Source organism: Takifugu flavidus, chromosome 20, assembly GCF_003711565.1.
Source record: "Takifugu flavidus isolate HTHZ2018 chromosome 20, ASM371156v2, whole genome shotgun sequence".
NCBI classification, from domain to species: domain Eukaryota; kingdom Metazoa; phylum Chordata; class Actinopteri; order Tetraodontiformes; family Tetraodontidae; genus Takifugu; species Takifugu flavidus.
The window spans coordinates 542,252-565,820 of NC_079539.1; the positions used below are offsets into that span (position 1 = coordinate 542,252).

The 23,569-nt window shown below is 47.5% G+C and overlaps 2 protein-coding genes across 8 annotated transcripts; one reads left to right on the forward strand and one right to left on the reverse strand.

Annotated features, from left to right (window-relative positions):
* Nucleotides 1-356: 356 nt before the first annotated feature.
* LOC130517434 (anthrax toxin receptor 1-like) lies at nt 357-8,749 on the forward strand. The gene is made up of 18 exons (XM_057019313.1): nt 357-776; nt 2,571-2,642; nt 2,733-2,804; nt 2,876-2,957; nt 3,058-3,091; nt 3,182-3,261; nt 3,337-3,405; nt 3,482-3,562; nt 3,650-3,710; nt 3,778-3,876; nt 4,934-5,003; nt 5,069-5,147; nt 5,279-5,374; nt 5,459-5,500; nt 5,598-5,690; nt 6,877-7,035; nt 7,409-7,489; nt 8,078-8,749. The coding sequence occupies exons 1-18, from the start codon at nt 598-600 to the stop codon at nt 8,423-8,425; spliced, it is 1,797 nt and encodes a 598-aa protein (XP_056875293.1). The 5' UTR covers nt 357-597; the 3' UTR covers nt 8,426-8,749.
* Nucleotides 8,750-9,580: 831 nt separating this feature from the next.
* LOC130517430 (AP2-associated protein kinase 1-like) lies at nt 9,581-23,126 on the reverse strand. Of its 7 annotated transcripts, XM_057019300.1 has the most exons (21): nt 22,676-23,126; nt 22,056-22,282; nt 20,973-21,091; nt 19,721-19,829; nt 19,509-19,651; nt 19,320-19,441; nt 19,032-19,113; nt 18,769-18,901; nt 18,556-18,659; nt 18,272-18,354; nt 18,025-18,188; nt 17,537-17,658; nt 17,130-17,456; nt 16,916-17,055; nt 16,642-16,841; nt 16,468-16,557; nt 16,214-16,309; nt 16,016-16,123; nt 15,681-15,851; nt 15,390-15,497; nt 9,581-11,312 (listed from the first exon to the last, which is right to left on the reverse strand). In XM_057019300.1, exons 2-21 carry the CDS (start codon nt 22,219-22,221, stop codon nt 10,657-10,659), a joined length of 3,243 nt encoding a protein of 1,080 aa, XP_056875280.1. In that variant the 5' UTR covers nt 22,222-22,282; nt 22,676-23,126; the 3' UTR covers nt 9,581-10,656. The 7 variants fall into 7 exon arrangements, with proteins under 7 accessions (XP_056875280.1, XP_056875281.1, XP_056875282.1 ...); XM_057019301.1 differs by having other exon boundaries at nt 18,025-18,185; nt 22,056-23,126; XM_057019302.1 differs by having other exon boundaries at nt 16,916-17,034; nt 22,056-23,126.
* Nucleotides 23,127-23,569: the final 443 nt, after the last annotated feature.

Consider the following 23,569-nt stretch of genomic DNA (forward strand, 5'->3'; position numbering starts at 1 on the left):
GGGATTAATGAACTTTAACATCGTTAACACTGTGAAATAAAGTGGTGAATAATGCAAATGTCTTCTAATGCATGCAAGGGGAAAGCGCTTATTTATAGTGATGGAATTGATAAAAGAATCAAAAGGATCCTCTAACGTTCCAGCCAGTAATTTTATATAGTTACCACTGGGTGGCGCTAGCAGGCAAGAATATAAAACTGAAGATGACCCTCCAAGAAATTCGAGAAGAGGTAAAAAGTTTTTCAAAGAAAATTTTTTTTCTAAAACGTCATGAAGAAAAAGTCGATCTATACACACACACACACACACACACACACACACACACACACACACACACACACACACACACAAAGGCTTTTCTGTCCAGTTCTGCAGATTTGACACGGGGAACCAAGTGTGCTGGAGACTGAGGAAGACCCACCAGCTTCACTCCTCCTCAGTCCTCATGCATCTTCTGCTCTGAGATGTCTCACAAAGACCTTGGAGACCGCTCTGCACAGCATGGCTGACTCCAGCAGTCAGCTGTGAGAGGGGGGACGGGGACAAGCACCTCCGCCTGGAGACCATTTGACCTGACCCTTCGCTGTCGTTGAGCTGATGCTTCCACCTAAACCGGGAGTGATGTCCCGGTGCTGCTGCAGGCAGGTCCTGCTCGGCGTGGAAGTGAGCATTGTGGTGATGGCCCTGGTGGCCGGCGGTGCGGGACAGAACCAGGACAGCAGGGGCGCAGGCTCGTCCTGCTATGGAGGATTTGACCTGTACTTTGTTCTGGACAAGTAAGTGCTCAGATTTTTACTGGACTACAGTCAGTCAGTGCATGACTCTTCTTATTTGGGCTGTTTTTGAGCTCAGATAAACACGTGCACGCAGAGAAGAAAGCTTATTGTGCTGCATCTGCATGGGAAAAAATGAGCTGGACCTTTATAGGGACCAGATTTTTTTTTTTTTTGAGGTTTTTGCATGTTAAATATGTGCACGAGCACCAACATGAGTGTCTGAAAACCTGAACCTTTCACTCATTTACTTGTTTATTTTTTCACAACCACTGAATCAAACTGCTGACTCACAATAAAGGTTTATAATCATTCCTTGTAAGTGTGTCTGTAGCTCCTCCATAATTCAGTATTTTAGGACGAGAAGGTTAAAAGTATAAATGGCTGAATAACACAAGTTATGTAAAATGAGAGGCAAATAGTCTGTTCTGTTTTATTTATTTATTTTTATGTGTTTAGGCAGGGTGAATCCTCCAGTTCTGCCTATAAAGGAGCAGATTTACAGACGGTTAAATATCCCATGAGCGCAGCTGACCATGAACCTGTCATGGAGCGCAGATAAAAGCCCTGAGAAGACCACATGTTTATTTTATTGGGGGGGGGGGGGGGTAAGCCTGGTGCAGAACAGCCAGCCTGAGGTCAACGACAACGACGGCTGCCGTCAAATTGCGGCGGCGTTGACCTGACCCACATCCACAGTAGAGCGCTCGCGACTGCAGCCCCAGCAGAACCATTTCTCCATTAGAGCCAGATGTTCCAGATATCCAGAGGTTCTGGCAGCCTGCGCGGTGGGAGTCACATCACAGGATGAACGAAAACATAAGGGAGGAGAAGAAGAGAAGAGCGGAGGAGGCTGTTGTATATTTTACTGTCGATATCTTCACTTCCCGACACTTAACGGCGCTGAAATATCTGATGATCTTGTTATTATTGTTTTGTCGCGGCAGCAGTGGTTCTTCTAGAATAAGGACCTGATGTGGAGGGAACCCGGAAAAATAACGTGGCGGATCTGCGCGCAAGTGTGATCTGTGAAACCGCAGAAGAATGAGTGGAAAACTGAAGCTCTGAAGAGGAAGAGGAAGAAAAAAACTGGCTAAACTTCAGGCTGATTCATTAGAAACAGAGAATCTGTTTGATAACTGTTTACTACAAAACTGACTCATTTCTAAAGGTTCTAGAAATAAATCTTTTAGATTATGAATTGGATGTCTTCAAGAAAAGGTATTTCAGTGATAAGTTGATATTCACGGATGATTTCCCCAACTGGAGCAGGTTGCAGAGTCCTAAATCACCCGTTCACCCTCCCTGGTAACGCCAGGCTCCCATATGTCTGCCGTCAAGCCTTAAAGGGGAGGTTAAAATCAGATCCAAGAGCGTCTGGACTCCGCCCAAGTCCAGAGAAGCAGCCAAACGGGTGGATGCATCTCTAACAACTGGACCTGAGCCGGCAAAAGAGGCAGAAAATGGTGGTCGTGGAAAATCTGAGTCAGGATGAGCCCGGCCTGACAGCACAGAACCAAGAGGGAGGCCATCAAAAAAGATCAACTGGGAGGAATTATGGGAATTGGAGGGAAGAGAATTAACCTCTGGGGGGGATCATCGATCATTGTCAACAAGATATGCAAGGCTGCATAAAACTGCAGCTCCGGTCATGGTGCAAATATGTGGTTATGAAACAAAAGTATCCAGTCGTCACTGGGATGGTCACGCTGGACCGGGCCCAGAGCGCCTCGGAAGGTTCTGGCCCGGAGACTTTCCTTTAATTAAAAACGCGTCTCCTGTGAATCTGCTCCTCAGGTCTGGCAGCGTCCAACATTACTGGAATGAGATATTTTACTTTGTTCACCACCTGGCTCACAAGTTCATCAGGTAATTCCAAGTGGAAACATCTCATCTGAAGGTGAAAAGGTGTTTTTTTTTTTAACGCCTTCACCCTTTTGTGTCTCGTCTTCCATCTAGTCCTCAAATGCGGATGTCGTTTATCGTCTTCTCATCAGAGGGACGGACTCTGATGGCGCTGACAGAGGACAGGTACCGCCTCGCTCACCCGAGTCCTTCGCTGTTGTGTTTTGTCTGGTTGTGACGTTGGTTTGCACGCGCAGAGACAAGATCCGGGCGGGGCTGGAGGAGCTGCGGATGGTGCAGCCGGGAGGAGACACCAACATGGACCGAGGATTTCAGAGGGTAAGGAATCCGTCCGGGAACCCGCTCTCCTGGTCACTGTTAAAGATGCGGATCGTTGGGGTTTGACAGCCACTGATGTCTCTGAAACTCCCCCCCCCAGGCCAGTGAGCAGATCTACTACGCCACCGGAGACAGTGAGTGAACCCGTCACCTTGTGAAGCCGTAACACGGCGACGCCGGTGGCCAACGCCGCGTTCAACACGTGTGACTGTTCTGACCGGCAGGTTACCGGGCAGCGAGCGTCATCATCGCCCTGACCGACGGGGAGCTGAGGGAGAACCAGTTCGATATGGCCCAACGAGAGGTGACCAGAACCAGCGCCCGTAAAGATTCCCATGACCGTCCCTGAATACTAACCCAGGGTTCTTTGATTCCGCAGGCTGGCCGCGCTCGCCAGTTGGGCGCCACCGTTTACTGCGTGGGGTTGAAGGACTTCGACGAAACACAGGTGACCCGGTCGAAGGTTCATCGGGGATCCGAACGATTGAAGGTCCAAACCGTGACATCACTGTGTCTCTCTGCAGCTCTCGACCATAGCGGACAGCAAGGAGCACGTCTTTCCGGTCCACGACGGTTTCGAGGCCCTGCAGGGCGTCATCGACTCGGTACGGAACGCGTGCGGATGGATTTTCCCACTGACTCCTCAGGTTGCCATCTAACGTAGGTGGATATTTTCATCTGTTCGTGCTCAGATCCTGAAGAGATCCTGTATCGAGATCCTGGCGGTGGAGCCCTCCAGCATCTGTGAAGGAGGTAACAGACGTGACATGCAGAGCCGGTTCCCACCGTGCTTTACTCTGACAACCGACACGTGCTTCAGAATCCTTCCAGGTGGTGGTCAAAGGGAACGGGTTCCTCCATGCCAGAGATGTCCAGAAGGTTCTCTGCAGCTTTCGCGTTAACGACACGGTCACGTCGAGTAAGTACACGCTCAGCCGGGACGTCGTTTCCTCCGTTTTTATTCAGTTTATGCTGCACTTTCATGTAAATAATACTGTAAAATCACCCCGACGCAGGTCTTTAGCATCTCTCCGCTCACCAGAGTCTGAAAATACACAAAAGTCCGCTGTAAAAAATGGAACATGTGCAACTAAAGAAACCCAAACCGGCCGAGGTCGGAGCCGGATGAAGGATTAATGGTCTTTTATGGTCGGCTGGAGGTCGAAATGTTGAAACCAGTTCCCAACACTGACATAACTGAAGACGGATGATGCACGGCTTTTTCCACCCATCATACAAACTTTTTTAAAAAGGAGGGGGGGTATTCTGGGTAATGTAGTCTGGTGTTGTTGACTCAAGCATGAACAGATTAGCAGAATATGCAGAAAGGTTGTAAATTAAGGTGAAAGGAACAGGTCAGCATGATGGGGTGAAATTTATGTTCATACCAAAACTCAGACAGGAAGCCGAGTCGCTCGGGTCTTGAGGTTAAATATGATCCCGCCTGCTGTGACCTTCTCAAAAAAAGCACAGCTGTGTGAAGAAAACAAACCCCCAGACGCCCGAGAAGAGCTTAACGTCACATCACCTAAAATAAAGATCTATCCTCAGATGTGCACGTGTCGCAGGTATGCAGATCCCACAAAACACCCCGCCAGGCTAATCCAACTGGACAGGAATGAAGAATAGCAACTTTTTCGATTCCAGACCGTTTCAGAGCTCCGGCCAAGTTTGTTTTGGCGACTTGCAGATGTGGTTCTCGCTGACTTAGGTCCACGTCCTCCTCCGACAGCCATCGACGGCGTCTCTGCGTGCCTCCGATCAGCTGGTTTAACGCTCAGCGCTTCTCAGATGTCTGGAGAGGAATGTGGACCTCATCAGTGGCGTCTTTGCACGCAGAGTCCTTCTCACATTTGCTTCAATCCCACAGCAACAAAAAAACGAGCCCTGGAGCTCGGATAGTTCCAGGATGACGTCGATGTGAACGTTGTTTCAGGGCCGTTTCTGTTTGATTGGACTCGGTTCTGTCTCCACAGTGAAACGCCCCCTGGTGGTGAGAGACACGTACCTCCTGTGTCCAGCTCCGGTCCTGGAGAAGGAAGGAACGTGAGTATTTGGCTCCTCCCACACACGGGAGACGCTACCTGTCGTCTGACCCTTTCTCCTCGCAGGTCGGCCACACTGCACGTCAGCATGAATAACGGCCTGAGCTTCATATCGAGCTCCGTCACCATCAAAGCCGTCGCATGTGTGAGTATGGAAGTTCACACCGAGAGGCATCACGTGAGATACGGAGGTCTGCTCACGATGGCGCCGGAGGGCAGAGGAGAGGCGGGGCCTAAACACACCACCTGGTCAATGCTGTCTCTCTGTCCTTGTAGTCCGACGGGACGTTTGTGGCCATTGCTCTGCTCATCCTGATGCTCCTGCTCACGCTTGTCCTGCTGTGGTGGTTCTGGCCTCTCTGCTGCACCGTGGTACGGCAGCCATCTTGGATCAGAACCTGCTGTGGAGGTGGACTCGTCCCGCCTAACTGCTTGTTTACCCTCTTCTGTCTGCAGGTCATCCACGAGCCACCCCCTCCAGTGGTGGAGGACATCTCTGTAAGTGGCTTCCCTCTAAAACGTGACCTCATAAACCTCATTTCGCAGCTGTCCACACGTCTGCGGCCTCATTCCGGCTTCTTCTCCTCCTCCTCAGGACGACGAAGAGGGTCTCCCCAAGAAGAAGTGGCCCACGGTGGACGCCTCGTACTACGGGGGACGTGGAGTTGGAGGCATCAAGAGGATGGAGGTAGAGAGCACCTTCCTTTCCTCCCCCACCCCACCCACTCTTATCTCACCATGAACCGCTGAGCGTTGCAGATCAGACCGCCGCACGACAGACGATAACTCACATTCGGGGAAAATATCTCCAACGTGACTCACGGCAAGTTTTGGCGATCATCTCAAGATGATTGATGATCGGGGAAAAGCAACATATTGATAACGATAATCGTTTCTCTTATTAGTATTAATGGCAAACAAATGCATCAGCACTAAATCCCATGATAAGTGAGCAAAGCCAGACCTCTAAGGACCGGCAGCGCGTGCCAAATAGCAGGGAAACGTGCACAGTGCACGTGGAAGACCTCTTTCTTTAGAATGTTCATATTTCGAAGTTGAAGGATGGCAGTGGAAACAGGCCAGTGGCTGTCAGAGGGTCGAAGAAGAAGTATAACAGGATGTGAGCTGCTCTTTAAAAAAAAAAAAAAATGCTGAGCGGGCACTTCTCACACTGGAACACACATTTTGTGGTTGAGACTAGTTTTGGGGAGACTTTTGAAGGCTTTTTAGGTTGCATCCAGATGTTCGGCGAGAGCAAATCATTGAGAGCAACTGGAGATGACGTGCACGCTTTGCCCGGGCTTGAATGGGCCCTCTGGGGGACGTCTTTGGTTAATGTGTGAAAGGGGGAAAAAAAGGAGTCAGTGGACTCCTGTGAGGGTTTTCAAGTTCAGAGGCTGAAGTGAGGAAGAAAGGAGAGAATCCTTAATGAGATAAAGGTCAGCGACACCCGAGATCCAGGTCAGGACTTTAAAAAAAGCCCGCGTCACCTCTGACAGCGGGAAATCACACATGATCAGACGTCAAAGACGCCGACGTCAACACGTTTTTTTGATTTTCCAAAACATCTGCACCAGCGGCGTGTAACAGCAGATTGAGCCATCAAACCCAGATGTGGATGTGCTGTACATGTTGTGTCACAGATGTTGCAACATTGCAGCGATTAGCCACCCAAGGCTAACGGCTCCAGCGTAAATCATCACCTGTCCAGAGGGTTCCAGAGAGAGCCGGACGCTCCCCAGGCACCTCCGGGAGGCTGGACTGCTGAAACCTGCTTATAAACACAGACCGCTTCGGCCTGTTTACATCCTTTATTCTATTTCAGCCTCAACTGAGCGTATCTGTCTGTCCTGGATGCGTCCCTCTCTGTCCAGGTCCGGTGGGGAGATAAAGGCTCGACCGAAGAAGGAGCCAAACTAGAGAAAGCTAAAAACGCTCGAGTTGTGATGCCCACGGAGGAGGACGATCCGCCAAGGCTTTACCACACCATGCACAAATCTGCGCGCTCCCAGAAGTGGTACTCCCCCATCAAGGTGGGTCCATCGGCGTCTCCAAAAAAATAAATCATTTTTCCTGTCCGTGTGTCCAGGAAATGGTTAATAAAATTAGTTTAATGGTTTAGTCAGCAGAATGCGGCGTAATAAAAACCAGACATGAACTCGGCTGACCCACAGATGAGGAATTTGTTTGAGCGACTGCTTTTTCCTGACTAGTTGTGTTCTTTGTTTATCATCTGAAGCTTGGTATAAGGGATGCAAGCCCGACATCTGGAGCATAAAAAGCTGGGCTACTTCGTTAACTCCGTCGGTTTGAAGGAATGCTTTTGCTCTCCAGAGTGAGTTTCCAGAGATAACACACGTTTGTTTTTTTTTATTTGTCCCTCCCTCTCCGACCGTCTCCGTGCAGGGGAAGCTGGACGCTTTGTGCGTCTTCCTGAGAAAAGGGTACGACAGAGTGTCCGTCATGCGCCCCCTACCTGGAGATAAGGTGAGAAAGCATCAAAATCCACCCGGCGATTATTCAGGGATGCCTGGTCTAGGGTGCTTTAAGGAGGTTTGAGTTAGGACCTTTGGGAATTGAAGCCGCCCGGCTGCCGGTGAGCGGGAGGCTGTGAAACCTGCAGCCGAGCTGTCTGCAGAAGTCGTTAGGAGTAGATGCTGCCTGCGTCTTCCAGCTCCGCTCGGGCTGGCAGGAATGCTGTTTTTCTTCCATGACGCCACCAGAGGAATTTCCTCTTTCCATCCGTAAGGGGGGGGGGGGGGTCGTACGTCTCTCTCTCCTCCAGGGTGGAGGAGCAACTTTAGGGTTTGCTGAGCTATCGCTGACATTTTCTGCTTCTCGCTTCTCTTGATTGACGTTTCGTGCAGAAGCAGGAAGGCAACCGCCATCTCCAGCGTTCCGAAGGGGAAGAGTGGCGTTTATTTTCCCGTGACGCCGCTGCTTTGTTTAAAAATCAGCTTCCACTGTAATTATGTCACAACTACTGAGCGGACCTGAAAAAACAAACACTGGGCTTTAATCAACTTTCATTTTTCTGTGAAATTCAGGGGAAATCATTCTTTTCCTGCATTTCAGGGAAAGTGCATAAACTTCACCCGCAGCAGGTCCCACCCCGTCACCCACTACCCGGTCTACAGGCATCCCTCCACGCCCATCTACACCTTGCCCCACAGCTACCAGCGCCGCCCCTCAGACGACAACAACCTCTTCCAGTTGCCCCCTTCCCCGACTTCCAGGCTCCCTCCTCTTCCATCCCTGTCCCCCTCGTCCTCCTCCACCCTCCCGGCCTACACCCAGCATCCCGACGCCGACCCGTTTTTGGCGCCCCCATCTCCGAGCGGCTCTCTGCCCCCTCCACCTCAGGCCCCGCCCCCGTGCAGAGCGCCTCCTCCGTCCCGTCCACCTCCGCGCCCCAACAACTAGACCCCCTGATGACGACCGGCCAGTTGAGGGGCAGGATGGAAACGATTAAGGTACCTTCTTGGAAACGATTAAGGGACCTTCTTGGAAATGATGAAGGGACAAGCGGCCAAACACAATCTGCCCGCACCTCCGACCACAGAATCCAGCTTTGGCTATGAAATATTAATGGAGCTTTTTTTTTTTTATTATTATTTTAGCCTTTTGCCTGATATAAATAAATCAATGCAATCAAATTAAAACAGGAGTCGGGCAGAACAAATGCGTCCCTGTTTTAAATGTGTAAGTTGTAGATATTGTGAATAAACATTCAATCACCGAGCAAAATGTGTCAATGTGGAGTTTGGTCAGTTTTGACGGCATAGTGAGTGAAAAAGAGGCCAAAATTAGGCCATCAATGAGTGAACTAGTGAAGAAAGCCTCCAGCTCATGGATGGGTGACGGAAACAGAGGGAGGGTTGATGCTGGAGGCGTCCAACCAGCATATATGTCATTTATTTTCCACGCGTGTTTCCTGGAAACTGGCAGGCTGCTGCAGCCGTGCGTGGGCTCACAGGGGCGTGTCAGAGAAAGCCAACAATAAAGCCCAGACGCGCGCGATGCCACGCAGCCGCCGCGGGAGCATTTTTACAATCGAACACTCGGTGGGCAGCAGAGGCCGACGAAGCCAATGAAAGATTTTAACAAACCAACAACACAGATGTGAGGGATTCAGAGCTCATTTGGACTTCAGTCGTTTCACGGTCTGTCATAAATAAACGCTGGTGCGAGGGATTTTTGCAGCTCTGCCGTAATTTGGCCCCCAAATACTTGATTTTATTCCACGTGCATGTTAAAAAAAAAAAATCCAGCTTGTATATGATCACATATCACAGAAGGAAAAGACAGAGTGACTTTTCCTGGAGTTTAAAGTTGTAAAGTATGTTGAGCTGGATTACAGCCCGGGCCAAATTGTGCTTTTATTGCCTCCCCACCACCATTTTCTCCCGTAAGCTCCTAAATCTGCACAACCTTCAGTAAGTAAAACCAGTGCAATCGGAATCTTAGTGGAAAGTTGCTGCTGTAAATGTCTTCGCCTCCTCTGAACTGCTTTTTTTATTGGGATGAGACCGAGATCATCAAGCATAGCGGAAACACTCCAAAGAAAGGACCAAAATGTCACAATGTCTAGGTTCCTTTATTAAAAGTTTACATTTTTAATGCTTTACACGCCGTTAGCTGGATAATACAACATAACACCGATAGGAAAGGCAGCCAGGTTTACAAAATTCCAGTCTGTGCCAGAGTACGAAGCAAAATGAGATAAATACACTTTGAAATACTAAAAAGCTGCTTTTTCCCCTCTCCTCAGCACTGCTTTTGTGATAAGCATCATTTAAATTCAAGAAAACATAAAGCGATTTACAAATAAGAGTCAGCAACATTTGAATGAATGGAATTATCTGTAGTGGAGTTTGACGTGGAAAACAAACGATGCATGACTCTTTTCTGAAAGCATTTTTTCTGAAAGTATTTTGTAAAATACGTCACATTTTGCAATAATTTCTCAGAATCAAATGTGGGCGATGATGCAACAGATATTAAAGGCACGACCTGTGTGCGATTGGTACATTTAAAACAATACAGACATATTTAACTCAAACCATAATTTGCTTTTAAATAGGATGAATGGAATGCTTTCTATAATGCCTCTTTTTTAAAAAGCTGTCCCTTTTTTTGGATAAAATCCACAAAATAAAACCGTTATCGAACTTTATCGCCCCCTGTCGGTGGTTTACGCTATAGCTCAAAAGGAAAAATTGCTCTTCCAATAGAACACAAGCAGGACACAATCCTAAAAGTGTCCTTTTCAGTATTATCATACTAATGGTGGTCAGGTACACTCAACTTTAAGCAGTTTTTTTTGAGGAGAACAGAGTTGTTGCGTTCTCATAACTGAGGTAGAACTTTAAAGCTAAATAACGGTCATTTAACCATCTTAGTCCTGCAAGCATTCCCACCACAGAGGTGCAGTCAGGTCCCTTGTGACCTCAACAACATAGGATCTCTTTAAATTGAAGCTTAAAGTTTACATTTCAGTCAAATCTTGTTTGCTTTTCAAGCCCGTTGGTGGTTTTTTTGGAAGCAACGTATTAGAAAATGACCACGCCAGACTATTACTAAGCACCTGGCTAACACTGCACTTCATCATACTTTGGCTCTGGGCATAAAAACAAGTATTTTGTCAGACTGCATCAAGGTTTCTGGTGTGAGGACCTGGGCTGAAACGGCGCAGCAGTAAACGGGTCTTCCAGGGCTCTTCCCCCGACGGTCCAGGCATGCAGAGGCCCCACAGCCACGGAGCTAACCGCAGCCTGCTGACCGATCCTGGACACCACCCGGTGGACGGTCACGGCCTGCTGGGGCAGTGGCGTCTCTACCTGCCCCAAAGGGGGCCGGAGGTCACGAGACCGAGCCGTGGCAGGGGAGGGCGCCGGGACCAGTTGACAGGGTTCGATGGACTGGGTCTCCTTGAACATGTGAGTGATACCGGAGACAGTTTTGGTGGTTTCCTGCTTCTTTCCAAATGGTGCCTGCAGAAAAATATCAAACGTCTCGCTCGGTTTATGGGACGCAGAGAAGGCGGCGCCGCTGGACGCGTTGCCTTTTGTTGGCGTTTTAAAAGGGGCCAGCTGGAAGACATCAGAGGTGACTGGGCTGTCTGGAGCTTTGACAGGCAGAAAATCCAGACCGGTGGAAGCAGCTGGTTTTGTGTTAAGCTGTGTGCTGCGCTCCTCTGTTGGCAACATGTGTTTGTTACGTGCAGCGTTGCTCTGCGGACTGTCGCCAGTGAAATGCACCGAGGCCCCTGCAGCCCGCAGCACATTAGCGTTGAGCGCCCCCTGCAGGTCTGCATGTGGGAGAGACGGTGGAATGTCACACAAACATGAAATAACAGCATTCCAGTTTGAAAAAATACAACAAATTAGTTCAATTAAATGTAATGAACCCACAGCACACATTTGATATCCTGCCCATGTACTGATTTCAGTTAAATTATGAGGTGCACATCATCACATTATATCTCCAGTGTTCATCCTGAGTTATAGAGGTTGTATTGAGATATATTAAATAATATTTCTAAAGTGTAATCTATACTGAGTATAGGTTGTCTCAGAAATAGCCCAGGCTTTTATTCAAGCATAATAACTCTAATACAGAAAAGAGAGCGACGGTGCCCTCTGGCGGCGAGGGAAGGTAAAACAAGTCGAATGTATATGCAAGTAAGGTATGGAATCAACAGGCAGTTCAACAACCGTCTGTTGTTGATAAAAGATACAAAATCATGAAATCAATACTCAACACATTGACTTCACTTTTTGTTTTATTTCAGTAACGCTTTTAATTCTTGAATTATATCACAAAAATAGAAGGAGCACACAACAACACAGCGGACGCACGTTTGGGCCATGAAAACACCTAAACAGGATCAGGTAATCCACAACTTCCCTCCATGGTGAAAAGAAACGGGGGAAACTAATGAGGGGCTTCTCTGTCACGTTGAAGAATGCCTGCTCTGTTTTTCCAATTGCAACAGCACTCTGGAGGCCACAGGCAGGAGAAGCTCTGCAGTTGCATAGGTTCGAAGCATAAAAGACCCTAAACTTGTTCACATGCAGTACCTACTGTCATATCCAAACCGAAATCAGGAGCCTGAACTACCCTCCATTACAATTGCAGGACTTGGAATCAGCGACTCACATTTGATCCCAATGAGTTGTGATTTATAGTCTTCTGGTGCACTTCAACTACTGTGCAGCTGCTTTTCTATTGTTGGATCCTTAATTTATTGCTGTTGGTAGCGGCTGTCTTGAACCCTAAAGTCAAGAAGGCATTGTCACGCCCGTCCTGAGGGGCTGTCAACCTCTTCAGAATGATAGAACTCAAGGAGCCGTCGCTAACTTGTGCATCTGCTTAGGGAAAGAAAGATTTCCTTCTCAACGCTGATGCCGATTGCTGCAGTAGGATAAAAGTGCGACGCCTCTCACCCCCGCGCAGCACCAGTCTAGACCTCTATGGGCGTCAGCATTTGATGCTCGTGACAATAAAGACCGCCTTCATTTTCTGCTCATTTTCACATTTTAATCATTGACCCTGTCTTTGGGAGTGGATCTGTAGGCTAAAAGTGTTGAACAATGCCTCGCTTTATTTTGGTCCCTGGCAGCACTGCCTTGTATTTAGTCCACCAAAATTACACCCAAACTCCAACAATTCAAGCGTTCCCTTAATTTTCCTCCCATGTCGGTGGCTCTCGGGGCGTACTGGCCCTTTAAACGTCATCTAATCACAATTGTTCCGGCAGACAAACAGAGCCCCGACGCGCTGGCCACACTCGTGTCCCACGCTCACGTCGCCGCGACTTCCTGAGAGGATTCAAGAGAGGGGAGAAGGAGCGACTGTGCTTTCAGGAGAGATTTTAATGACAACGCTGCCCACGTCGCCATATTTGCAGCAAACAACAACACAAGTAGGCTACTGGAGGGGAAAGAAAAGTCCAACAATTCCAACTCCGCACGCACGCACGCACACGCACACTCATTTATCGATAACACTGTTCACCAACGCACAGAAACATGACATTCAACAACACTGCCATGCTTTTTTTTTTTAAAGATATGAACTGTGAGCACTACAACTGGCAGAACAGAGGAGGGAAAAGGTTCTAGTCAGGGATGAAACGCAACAGAAATGAGGGGAAACTGCTCGGAATGAAAACAGAATCCATCATCAGTCCATGTTAACATACACAACACAGGCTTTTTTTTAGTTTTCTTTCACAGACAGTGGATCCAGCCTAATCTCCAAGATGAACAAATACTGGGATTATCATCTATACATTGCAATGTACGACAATGACCGAGTAGATAGAACCAAGAAAAAAAAAAAACTCTCCACATACAGTTCCACGTACAGGAATGAAATATTGATATATTCTTCAATATTACTCAGCGATAATGGTGTTAGGAATCATATATATTTTTTATTATAGACTAATATTCATTTCTTACATTCATTCTCTATCACTCTATTAATATTAACATTTATTAACAGGAGAACAATGTCATTTTCCATTCATATATTTATCTATATTTATATATACATGTTGTATATAGATATATATATGAGACTTCACATATTAAGCAATAAGGTTTCCACAAGTAAAGCTTCATGGCAATGACTAGATATATACATGGGAAAAGAGGCCTCAGGGGTGTCGTATATTTATATAAAATAAGAGTAAACGCATGTCAGGAATGTAGGAAGGACTGCACGAATTAAAACAGCGGTGTGGATACATACTCGGATTTAAAATGGCGTGTTTGATCGTTTAAGTGCTAAAATGGTAAAACGAGTGGTGAAGAGCCTTTCGCCTGCTTTTGTGGTTCCAATACGTTGGTTTTTCCAAAGTATTTCCATGGTTTTATGCATTTTCTACAGATGTGACACGCTGCTATAAACGCTGCTCAACCACTGACGGTCATTTAATTCCAAAATATTCTACGTCTTTGCCTTAAAGTGTAGTTTATTTTAAAAAATAAGCTCAGAAATCAAAGGTCCTCATTTGACACCAAGTCAAGTTGCCTGTAAACGACCTGACATTTTATTTTGCCGTTAATCTGAGCGCTCAGGACGCTTCGCGGGTTATTGGACGGTGCTTTGCTCTTTTTCTTTGTCACAATAACCCACCTAAGTCACTCGGTCACAGCTGTTTGGCTCTCGGGCCGTTTCCCTTCTGATCACTTTGAAATAGTTCAGGACGTTCCGACTGAAAATAGGCAACGCTTCATGCTGCTGTGCAAATCAGGCTACGGGATGATGTTTCCCTTTATAGAAGGAACATGACCTCATTTGTAGGAATGCTTGTTTAAATTTCCAGTGTTTTTTTTTGTTTTTTTTAAATGTGCAAATAAATCTAGGGAGGACAATTTAAAATGCTAAAACGACAACAAATCCACTTGTGCACCATAATAACATAACTACAACCACTGATAACTATGCCTATTATACATTACAACAATGATATTCTATTGTTTGCTAGTAGACGAAATGCAATATGTTCTAACAAACAGGATATTAATATTATTTCCTGATTGACAGGCGACGTGGTTCTTCATGATATTAGTACACTGGTCACTCCTAACCAGGAAGTGACACGAGATGGACGGACGAGAAGGACAACAAGTGATGGACGGAGATGAGAGAGGTGAAGACAGGCCAGAGAATATGATATGTACGGAGGAGAAGGTGGCGATGATAGAGGACAGAAAGCTGAGAATGAGAGTGGGGGGGTGCGGGAAGCGAGCGGTGACAACAGAGCTTGATTGCCGTTTATGCTACGCCAGTCTATGATCCATGTTACTGCGTCTACTGAGGGGGTGAGGGGAGCCTACAAGTCGATGAGCTGGTCCACCAGCAGCAGGGAGCGCGCCAAGCTGGGCAGGCTGGATTCAGAGCCGCCACTGTTACTACGAGAGTGGCCTCCTGAAACTGGCCGGGAGAGACAAGGGGGGGCGAGACGAGACGAGGAGGCAAACAGAAGGGGAGAGGGGAGCAGAAGAGCAGGGGGGGTCACAACAAGCAAAGACAGCAGTAAGGAAAGGGGAGGGTGAGGCAGAGAGAGAAACAGGGAGAAGAATTTACCCATTTAATCGCTGAAACATATCTTTGAATGTTCACAGAAAAACTCAATTCAGTTATTAATGTCTCGTTTGCAGGCCAATGGGGGGGGGATGGGTGAAATCTTCAGCCCTCAAAATATTTGCGAGGCAGCAAAGCTTAGCGAAACTACTGGATGGAGAACATTATGGCTCAGTCCATTTGACTGGGGTGGACTTAGCCTTTAATTTTAGGCTTTCAAATGGAGCAGGGAGCCAATCCTGTCATTAGCCTGACCCTTCTGTCAACCATAGACAAGTTAGAGACTCACCTTGGGAGTTCTTCCGGCCCGTGACGGGGATGGGGTCGAACTCATCCTCTGTGCCCACCTCTGCACCGGCCTGCTGGGGCTCAAAGTCGGAGATCAGGAAAGATGAATCTGCAGGGGCAGAAAAAATGTGGGTAGAACCCAAACACCACAGCTCAAATACTGCAGATGGAAAAACTCCCTGTACAGGTGAACAGTTGGAGCCATCTTGGAAGGAGATGAGGGTTCACTTCCAGCTGAACAGGTGCTGCGGCACCTGTTTCTTTTAAAGCTGATCAGTTTTATCCTGCTCACCTGCTTTCTGCTGAGTGGAGTCTCCAGACAACAGGCTGAACTCATCCAGAACGGAGGCGGCTGAGGTGGGAGCGGAGGAGAGGGAGCAGGTGGCGCTGTTCTCAGCCAGCGGGCCGGACGGAGCAGAGACCAGGGAGCAGCCCAGCAGAGAGTCCTCTGCGGTGAGAGGGTCTGAGGCGGGTAGAAGGGAACCAGAACAGACACATGGATCTCAGATCGATCGCCATTCAACAATCCAACCTCCTCCCCTAAACATTTTCCATGTTACAGCGTCTCAATTACAGCATCTGTGTGCAGCCAAAGAAGACGCAGTTAATGTGTTTAAAGGCTCACACCTTGTACGGACTCTTCCACAGAACCGCTGAAGGGATCAGACAAAGACAAAAGGTCCGGAAGCATGAGAGAAGACGTGTCTGGGGACTTGAGCCCTTCGATCAGCTTCTCTAAAAAGGCATCGAGCAACAAGCGGTGAAGGAAAACCACTCGGAGGAACTGCAAATGAAAGCATTGAGAGTGTAAAGAATGAAACTTACCGTGTGCATCCGGCATGTCAAGAGTACCAAAAGGATCAGGCACGACTAACAAGGAGTTTCCAGAATCAACATCGACAATAGTGGATGGTCTTTCAACTAGAACACGGGAAACACCTTCGTTATATTTCAAACAAAATATATCATTTACGCATAAAACCAGCACAGATTTGTTGAAGCGGACTTGAATCTTTAAAGAGATAAATGTGGAGAGGAAAAAGTAAAAGAGTGTTCAGGATGAGGAGGAAGCACTTTACCATCTTCTTGAGGTGTACTGTCCACGCTCGAGGTCTGCAGGCCAGGTATCAACTCCTCGCAGGGAGTGTGCTGTAGTTCTGAGGGACGGTCTAGAAGGACAGTACAGACAGTACAGACAGTATGTTAACTCATCTGTACTCTGGAAGAAAGAGATGAGCACAAACAATCCTGACCAGCAGGTTTTCTGTCCTCTGCTGTGAATTCTTCTGCAGGGAGGTTTGCAAAGTCGTCGTCGTCGAACGGGTTCCACGCGGGCTGCGTGGCGGCACCGCCAGATGCTAGTAGAGCGGCTCCAGCTTTGCTTTGGTCCTGTCCAACATCACCGACATCAAGAAGAACAGGCTGGGAGGGGCGCGGTTCAGAGGGAAGAGATCTACATGTAGAAAAATCAAGAGGTCACGGGGCTGGATCTATATTTGAAGCATTTCTCGTGTGGACGGCTCTTACTGCTCGAGGGCGGCGTTTCCATTAGCTTCTTGTGGCTGCCTTGAACCATCGCTCACTACATTTCCAGCAACAGCGCTCGCCGCAGCATCACTCAGTTGGTGTTGATGGCCTTTGGTTGTCTTGGGAGACGCAGGAGGAGTCTGTTTAAAGGGGATGTTAAAGCTCCGACCTGCGGGGATGTTTGCAGATGGCTGCTGACCAAAGGGAAACTCACCATCTCAGCCTCTTTTTGACTGGCGTCAGCTAAGGTGGGCTGAGCGCTCTGCTGCTGCAGAGGTGCAGGAGGCTGCCCAGAGGGCGCCTTGCTGGGCGAAGGCTGAGCGGCGGGCTGCTGAGCTGGCCCCGGCTGCTTGCGTCGCGCAGGGCGCTGAGGCGGGGCGGGGCTCGATGGAGTCTGGGCCGCCTGCTGTGATGTGGTGCCGACCACAGACGGAGGTGTGGTCTGTTGCTGAGCTACTGACTGGGCCTGTGGTTGGACCTCAGCCTTGGTCGGAGGCGACGCGACTGTGGGTGCTGTCGGAGTCTCTGCCGGCTCCACTGGCTGTCAAACAGACATTAGGACTTGACCTTAAATAGCCTGTAATGCGGACAATAATTTAATGAGTGTGTTTTGGTCCGTACCTGTTTCTGTGGAGCTGCAGCAGCCTGAGTAGAGTTGTTCTGTGGCAGGAGCGGCACAGCTGCAGGTTGGACCTTCTGAGACTGCAAGGCTGCAGCCGGCTGAGAGAGGTCCAAGCTGGCGCCTGCGGGAATTAGATTAGGTATATATGATACATCAATTTTTATTTTTTTAAAAAGGCATAGAACAATTTGAATATCAGGGCAGAAATAAAGACATATCAGTTTTAAAACACTTTAATTTAATTTAGAAAAGAGGGTCGCAGAATCTGTTGGGTGCTGATAAGTGATATTAAAGTAATTAGTCAGAGGTCTGCAGGTCTGCGGTTCGCTGGCTTTAATTTGTCCCAGGCTTCACCTACGTACTTGATCTGCTCCTGTTGAGATTTGCAAGACTCAACGTGCAGATAAAGGTTCCCGTCTTTATTTGCATCTTCATTCAAAAGCCCGGTCTCATTATCCTGCAACATAAAGGGGAAGTGTGCACGTACCCACAGGCTGAGCTCCACCACCGGGGAGATTAGCTCGCTTGCGAGGGGTGAGAGCAGCAGGCTGGATGGGTAGGATGCCAGCAGCAGGCGGGGTATGGACCGCTTTGGGCCTCTGGCGAGGGGTGATGGAAGTTTCAGTAGTTGGAATTGGATCTGTCAATCTACTAAACAAAAAAAGAACATTTTGGTCTTTGTGTTAATGATGGCAAACACTACAAGAGTGTGAGTGAGCCCTTAAAATGCTTGCCTGGGCTTCGTCTGGCTCTTCTTTGCTGCTGCGGCTTCACTCGCTTTGACAGGCTCGGGAAGTTTCAGAGGAAGAGCAGAATTCTACATTATAGAGAAAAGGCAAAGAAGTGTAATTTTTACAACCCCCACAATGTCACAAATGCACGTCGCAGCACATTCATGATCAGACGCTTCTTGCTTCAACCAGCTGGTTGGTCGGTCAGAGAATGTGCGAATTCCTGACGAGAGAAAACCAAGCAAATGCACTTGTTTCAGCTGACTTGGGTGCTGAGAGTGACTGACCTTCACATTCTGAACCGGGCATGTCCGCTGAGCTAGTTTAAAAGCAAAATAGGACACCTGGTAGATGTCTGGCCTTTTGTCTGGATCTGGTTCCAACATGTATCCTAAAAAAAAAAGCATTAACAGGAACACATTAAGACTACAATCTAAAAAGTTTTTTTTTAAAAAAACAAAAACAAAACAAAAACACAAAGTGAAGTAGTTCAAACTCACGCATAAGGCAGTGCAGATCATAGGAGTAGCGGGAGTTGTCTGGTATGGTGAAACTGCCGTCACAGATGGCCACCTGGCTTTCACCAAACGGCAGCGTGAAGAAGCACAACTTGTACAGCAAACATCCCAGAGCCTGGGAGAGCAAAGCAGGCGTGAACCCGTCACACAGACAAACGTAAAGGACGGTAGAACAAACACCAGAGCACACCGAGTCACAGCAGATCCAGGTACTGCTGTATTTTCAACAGGAGGGTCTCACTCACCCAGATATCTGCTTTTGTGGTGATGATCTTGTTGTTGTAGAGATTCACCATCTCGGGGGCTCGATATGACAGAGTGGTGTACCTGCAGGAGACATTTGGAAGGACAGAACTAAATAAATTAGTTCAATTTAAACTAATATTTTCAACAGAATGGAACATCTATTCCGGAACATAAGGGAGCCGGGCGATGCGTTTATGGGCCGTGGTTTATTTCTGACACCGTCACCTCCTGCAGTTACAGTGCTGGTGAGCAGGAAGGCGAAAGGGGGGAAAAAAGGCAGCACCCACTTTTTGATCTCTTCCTCCACAGCCGTCACCCCCTCAGTCTGCGGGTTCTGAAACCTGTTGGTGGCGCTGCCGAAGTCGCACAGCACATAATGACCCTTGTCGTGCAGGAGGATGTTCTCCACCTGTGGATATGCCAGACATCAGTGCTTCAGCGCGGACCTCCATCCGCGAGGCGGTCAGACGCGTCACCTTAAGGTCTCTGTGCACGATGGGCGTCTTGCGCTGGTGAAGCTTGGAAACGGCCTCGCAGGTGTCACAGAAGATCTGCAGCACTTCGGCCTCCGTGAAGCCCGTCTGCAGCCTCTGATTCATCAAATTGACCACCTGACCTCCTGGAAAAGCAAGGTTATACAAAACGATGTTTAACTAGGCCATAATGAGATGCGGCCTTTCTTACTCACCTTTGCAGAAGTCCATAAGTATAAAAACCTCCCACACATCTCTTGATCCCATAGCCGTGATGCTGGAATCCAGGTAGCCCACGATGTTCTTGTGACCAACGAGGTCTTTCTGCAGGGGCACACAGATGTGAGCGTTAGCATGTGGCTGTGCGTTGAAAGGTGGGACACAAAGTCAAAGGTTTTCCTCGGAGGGAGCAAAGCAAAATTGCTGTGGGAGATCTGAGGTTATTACAGTATTCTGAGCCGATGATGCCATCTCAAAGCCAGTCGCTCCCTGAAAAGCATTTCAGATGGTAAACAGGACCAAACAGTGATCTTTTAAGCAAAGTAGAGCTCTCCAAGTGTTGCATTCAAAGAAGGAGCAGAGCTGTTTGTCTGCTCAATGTTTATATTCAGCTACTTTTCTGTAATTGGACCACCGCTTCCTTCCTTCCTGAATGTTTCCTAGGCATAAAAGAGCAAAATGTTTTAAAATAACCTAGGGTTCCTTCATGGTTTTGACAGATGAAAGGGTGGTTTTGATCAAGGAGATGTTAAAAACAAGAAGAACTCAGCGGTCCAGGTTTGGCAGCCCTCTATCAGCTTCTTCTAATACTAAGAATTCATTTAAAAGTCCTCCTCCACAACCATAACCATACTGCAGCTACATTGCTAGCTCGTTTGTCCGCTATTTGCCATTAGGAATGCTGGAATCAGCGGCTCCTGATTTATTGGATGTTCTCAGCAAAAGCTAAAAGAAAATCTGGGACAACTTTAGTCAGTTACATCCCAAAGCAACAGAACAGACCGTCCACTAAAATAGTTTTAAAAGATGGAAAAGGGGATTTCATTTATGGTGTTTATTGAACAAACAGCTTCCCATTTCACATTAGTGAATGTATTTTTTTTCATTTTTATTATAGTTATTCTGTAGTTTTTATTTGAACCAGATGCTATTTGCTTCTATTTGATGATGATGATGATAATATCAGAATGGCGGACAAAGACAACTTTCCAATGACAACAAAGTGCCCCTTTTAAGTACTGATGTTCATACAACATTCCACAAGATCTCTCAGGAGGAGAGCAGAACCTGTAAAACAATACTATCAAAACAGCCCCCCCCCCCCAGAACCAGATGAGTAAATAAAGTAGAACCCTCCCTGCACAACCAACGGCTTGTTTTGTCACAGCTCTTCACATGTGGTTTATAATAACAATAATCATCATCATCTTTATCATCACATTAGCTCATTTAGGGTAAAAAACTCACCATTATTTGAATCTCGTGTTTGCACACCTGCAGGTCGTGTTCGTTGTTGACATACATCCTCTTCAGGGCACAACGCACCCCTTGGTTTGTTCGGACAAGAAACACAATTGCAAAGCCACCTGCGGGATCGTAAAAGAGACCGAAACAATATTTACGGCGTCACCAGCGGGATTCCTTTTTTTTAAATTAACATGTATGAAGCCGGACGCAGCACGCCGCGTCGCTTTCAAACCATGGACAGTAAGTGCAGCCTTGCATCAACACGGACGTTCGCGACGGCCAAATGGCGCAGCCTTATAGCGTCATGTATTAGTCATGCCATTGCTGCAGGGTTTACATAGAGGCCAACATTGAGGACCAACCATCTGGTACGGCTCAGACCAAAGAGACGCACGGCTCTGGGATGAAATGGGATGAGGTCAAGTCATGGTGACAGGTGGTCATATTGCAGTCTTGGCAAGTATGACAAAGATATTACAGGAAATGAAATCTATATGAGCTGCTGGGGGATTGGTGGGTGTTTGGAAGCTGATGTACAGTAAGTGCAGCCTTAAAGCATCATCTCTCTTTTTCAAATTCATGGTTATTCAATTATAATACTGTACTTGCATTACTGAGATGACAATTACAAGGCGTCGAGGTTGCCGTGATGTTGAAATGGCTTTACTTTACTTAAGAATGTTCTGACAGTGTCTACAGAGAGGAAATATCCGTGCAGTGACAAAGAAAACAATCAAATGTGTTTTTACCACAGCCAAAGCCCAGAATGACCCGTTTTAAATCAAATAACCGCTTTCTCTTTGGTGGGTCCCCATTTCCATCAACGACCTCTGAATTTTCGAACATTCACAATTTAACTTTTGAAGTGAAGGGCAGAGAAAGAAGAGGCACTGCAGTTTGCGCCACACAAAGAAACGAAGCTCCATCCTTTTTAAACCAAGAGCTATTTCCACACTCTTTCACGTGACTAATGCATATGGATTAATGCATTAAGCGTGCAGGATGCATCACGAATGTATGGCGACCACAGCATGCGTGGAACTAATCAAAATGCCTCATCTGGCCTCTGCAGACCCTCCTCACCTTCAGCGATGATCTCCTCAACGGTGACCTGGTGCCGCCCGACGGTGAAGCCCCTGCCGACGAAATTGGCGCCTGCATGACTGGACCCGGAGCTGCTGCCGCCTCCTCCGCCAGAACCAGGCCCACTGCTCACCAACTCCCGACGAGAATCGAAGAACTTCCTCATGGTATCGGGGCGACGGCAGAGGACTGTTCGTGGCGTTAATGTGAGATGAACAGCTTGTTCCCTGTGCACGGAATTATTGCACTGACAATGATGCGGGACAGATTGGAATCCTAAACGACCCGTGCACCAACCATTTGGAGCACAGTACCATGCAGTAATGTCTTTCCCTGTTATGGGGAGGAGGAGGATAATGATGATGATGATGATGATGTTGAGACAACCCAAATTTTTAGGCAAATTCCCATTTACTTGCCAAGGCAAGCCAGTTGGTGAGAGCGGTCGCGGCTAGTTATGTAAGTGAATTACACCCCACGGGGGGCTAAAGCATCTCCGGAGAAAGTATTTCTTTAGCTATCCATCCAGCTGTTCATGATTAGCTGTTGCTGCTGATAACGGTGGACACTTCTGCATCTCGTCCAGCCATTGCCAAGCTAGCTAAATGCTAGCTACTTACGCGCTATGACATTTCGTGTAAGGTTATCCAGGTTATCCTCTGAAGATAATGCCTCCGAGTACGATGTGTCCGACGGGTAACTTCAGTGTCAGCGTTGGCAGAATGAATCTTCCCATCCTCGGTCAACTGAAGCGAGTCGTTCGATGACACATAGCTCCCAGTCAAGCTATTTAATTGCTCCCATTTGCGTTGAAGCTATTATTTTAGTAAGCTAACGCTTTAGCGCGATGCTGCCTTGATTCAGCACAAACAAGCGCAGACGCGACGGGGAAATTACAGCCTTCGTGTGTCGAGACTGTCGCCAGAATCGCTAAATTTCACATCTAGCATAACGCAAGGCAGCGGTTTCAACCCTGCCACCTAATCTCTGCAGCCACAGCGATCTTTGGCTGCCAGCGATATCGCAACATCCGAGCTGTTGCTGTTGATGCGCGGAATTGTGGGTAATGTAGTTCTCTTGGTCACGTCCCTTCCCCCCGAATATGAGGTCATTTGTGGCGTTCAAAGCATTTACTGTATACGCAGTGTTAATTGTCAGTCCATTCCGAGCAGTTTGGCATCATTATCTGCAAATAAGAGTTGAAAGAAACGTCACCCTACAACCAGGAGAAGATTGTTGGACTTTCTAGTTAGGAAATTTGTTAAATTTAAGTGAATCGTCATTCATTCTTGACAAAATAATCACAGTGTTCTGTACCTTGCGTAACTGTCAACTGTCATTTAACATTCAATCTGCAAAATGCGTTGGTATTTTCTTAAATACTATTGTCATTTTTGTTGTTACGATTATTAGTAATAATAGTGGGGCATACTACAGCAGCACGTCCTCTGGATGTCCACTAGGTGGGGCTGTTAAACCGAAGAGAAAGAGAACCTAACTTTCAGTAGTTTACG

What these genes read in the sequence shown, in the direction of transcription:
- LOC130517434 (XM_057019313.1), top strand. Translation starts at nt 598, where the DNA reads ATGCTTCCACCTAAACCGGGAGTGATGTCCCGGTGCTGCTGCAGGCAG. An exon ending in TGGACCGAGGATTTCAGAGG is followed by an intron (nt 2,958 to 3,057) that starts GTAAGGAATCCG and finishes TCCCCCCCCCAG; the next exon opens with GCCAGTGAGCAGATCTACTA. An exon ending in CAGTGGTGGAGGACATCTCT is followed by an intron (nt 5,501 to 5,597) that starts GTAAGTGGCTTC and finishes CCTCCTCCTCAG; the next exon opens with GACGACGAAGAGGGTCTCCC.
- LOC130517430 (XM_057019300.1), bottom strand. Translation starts at nt 22,221, where the DNA reads ATGAGGAAGTTCTTCGATTCTCGTCGGGAGTTGGTGAGCAGTGGGCCT. An exon ending in AAGAGCCAGACGAAGCCCAG is followed by an intron (nt 18,189 to 18,271) that starts GCAAGCATTTTA and finishes TTTTTTGTTTAG; the next exon opens with TAGATTGACAGATCCAATTC. An exon ending in GGGCCGGAAGAACTCCCAAG is followed by an intron (nt 11,313 to 15,389) that starts GTGAGTCTCTAA and finishes TCCCACATGCAG; the next exon opens with ACCTGCAGGGGGCGCTCAAC.